Source organism: Penaeus monodon, chromosome 27 (genome assembly GCF_015228065.2).
Source record: "Penaeus monodon isolate SGIC_2016 chromosome 27, NSTDA_Pmon_1, whole genome shotgun sequence".
NCBI lineage: Eukaryota > Metazoa > Arthropoda > Malacostraca > Decapoda > Penaeidae > Penaeus > Penaeus monodon.
In genome coordinates this window covers 18507158-18507477 of record NC_051412.1, presented here as the reverse complement: position 1 = coordinate 18507477, position 320 = coordinate 18507158, and the positions used below count along the sequence as shown (strand labels likewise).

General features: G+C 47.5%; 1 protein-coding gene across 1 annotated transcript in view; it reads left to right on the top strand.

Moving 5' to 3' along the window:
• LOC119590643 (solute carrier family 43 member 3-like) overlaps positions 1–320 on the top strand; it is a 21587-nt gene that overhangs the window by 15187 nt on the left and 6080 nt on the right. Inside the window, exon 6 of the mRNA XM_037939320.1 lies at positions 195–315. Within this exon, the coding sequence (XP_037795248.1) occupies positions 195–315 (121 nt within the window). The remainder of the gene's footprint in view (positions 1–194; positions 316–320) is intronic.

Below are 320 nucleotides of genomic sequence, written 5' to 3'. Positions count from 1 at the left end.
TCGGTCGCTATTAAGCAATGTGTGTTGCTAAAGGTGATTTTAATTACAGTTGTTTCGATTCAATGTTATTCCCGTAATTATTGCTGTGATCGCTAGTTGCCTTTTCATAATGTTCATGGGGATTCACACACTGATTGGTTCACTCTCACCTTTGTAACGTCCCTTGTCATTTGCATAATGCTCCTCCTCCTCAGTACACAGCGATGGCGGGCATACCTCGAGCTCACGTGTGCTGGGCCCTGGCGGCCATCAGCTCGCTCTCCATCTTCCTCTCGTTCATCATACCGGTCCATCACATCCCCATCCACAACCAACGTAAG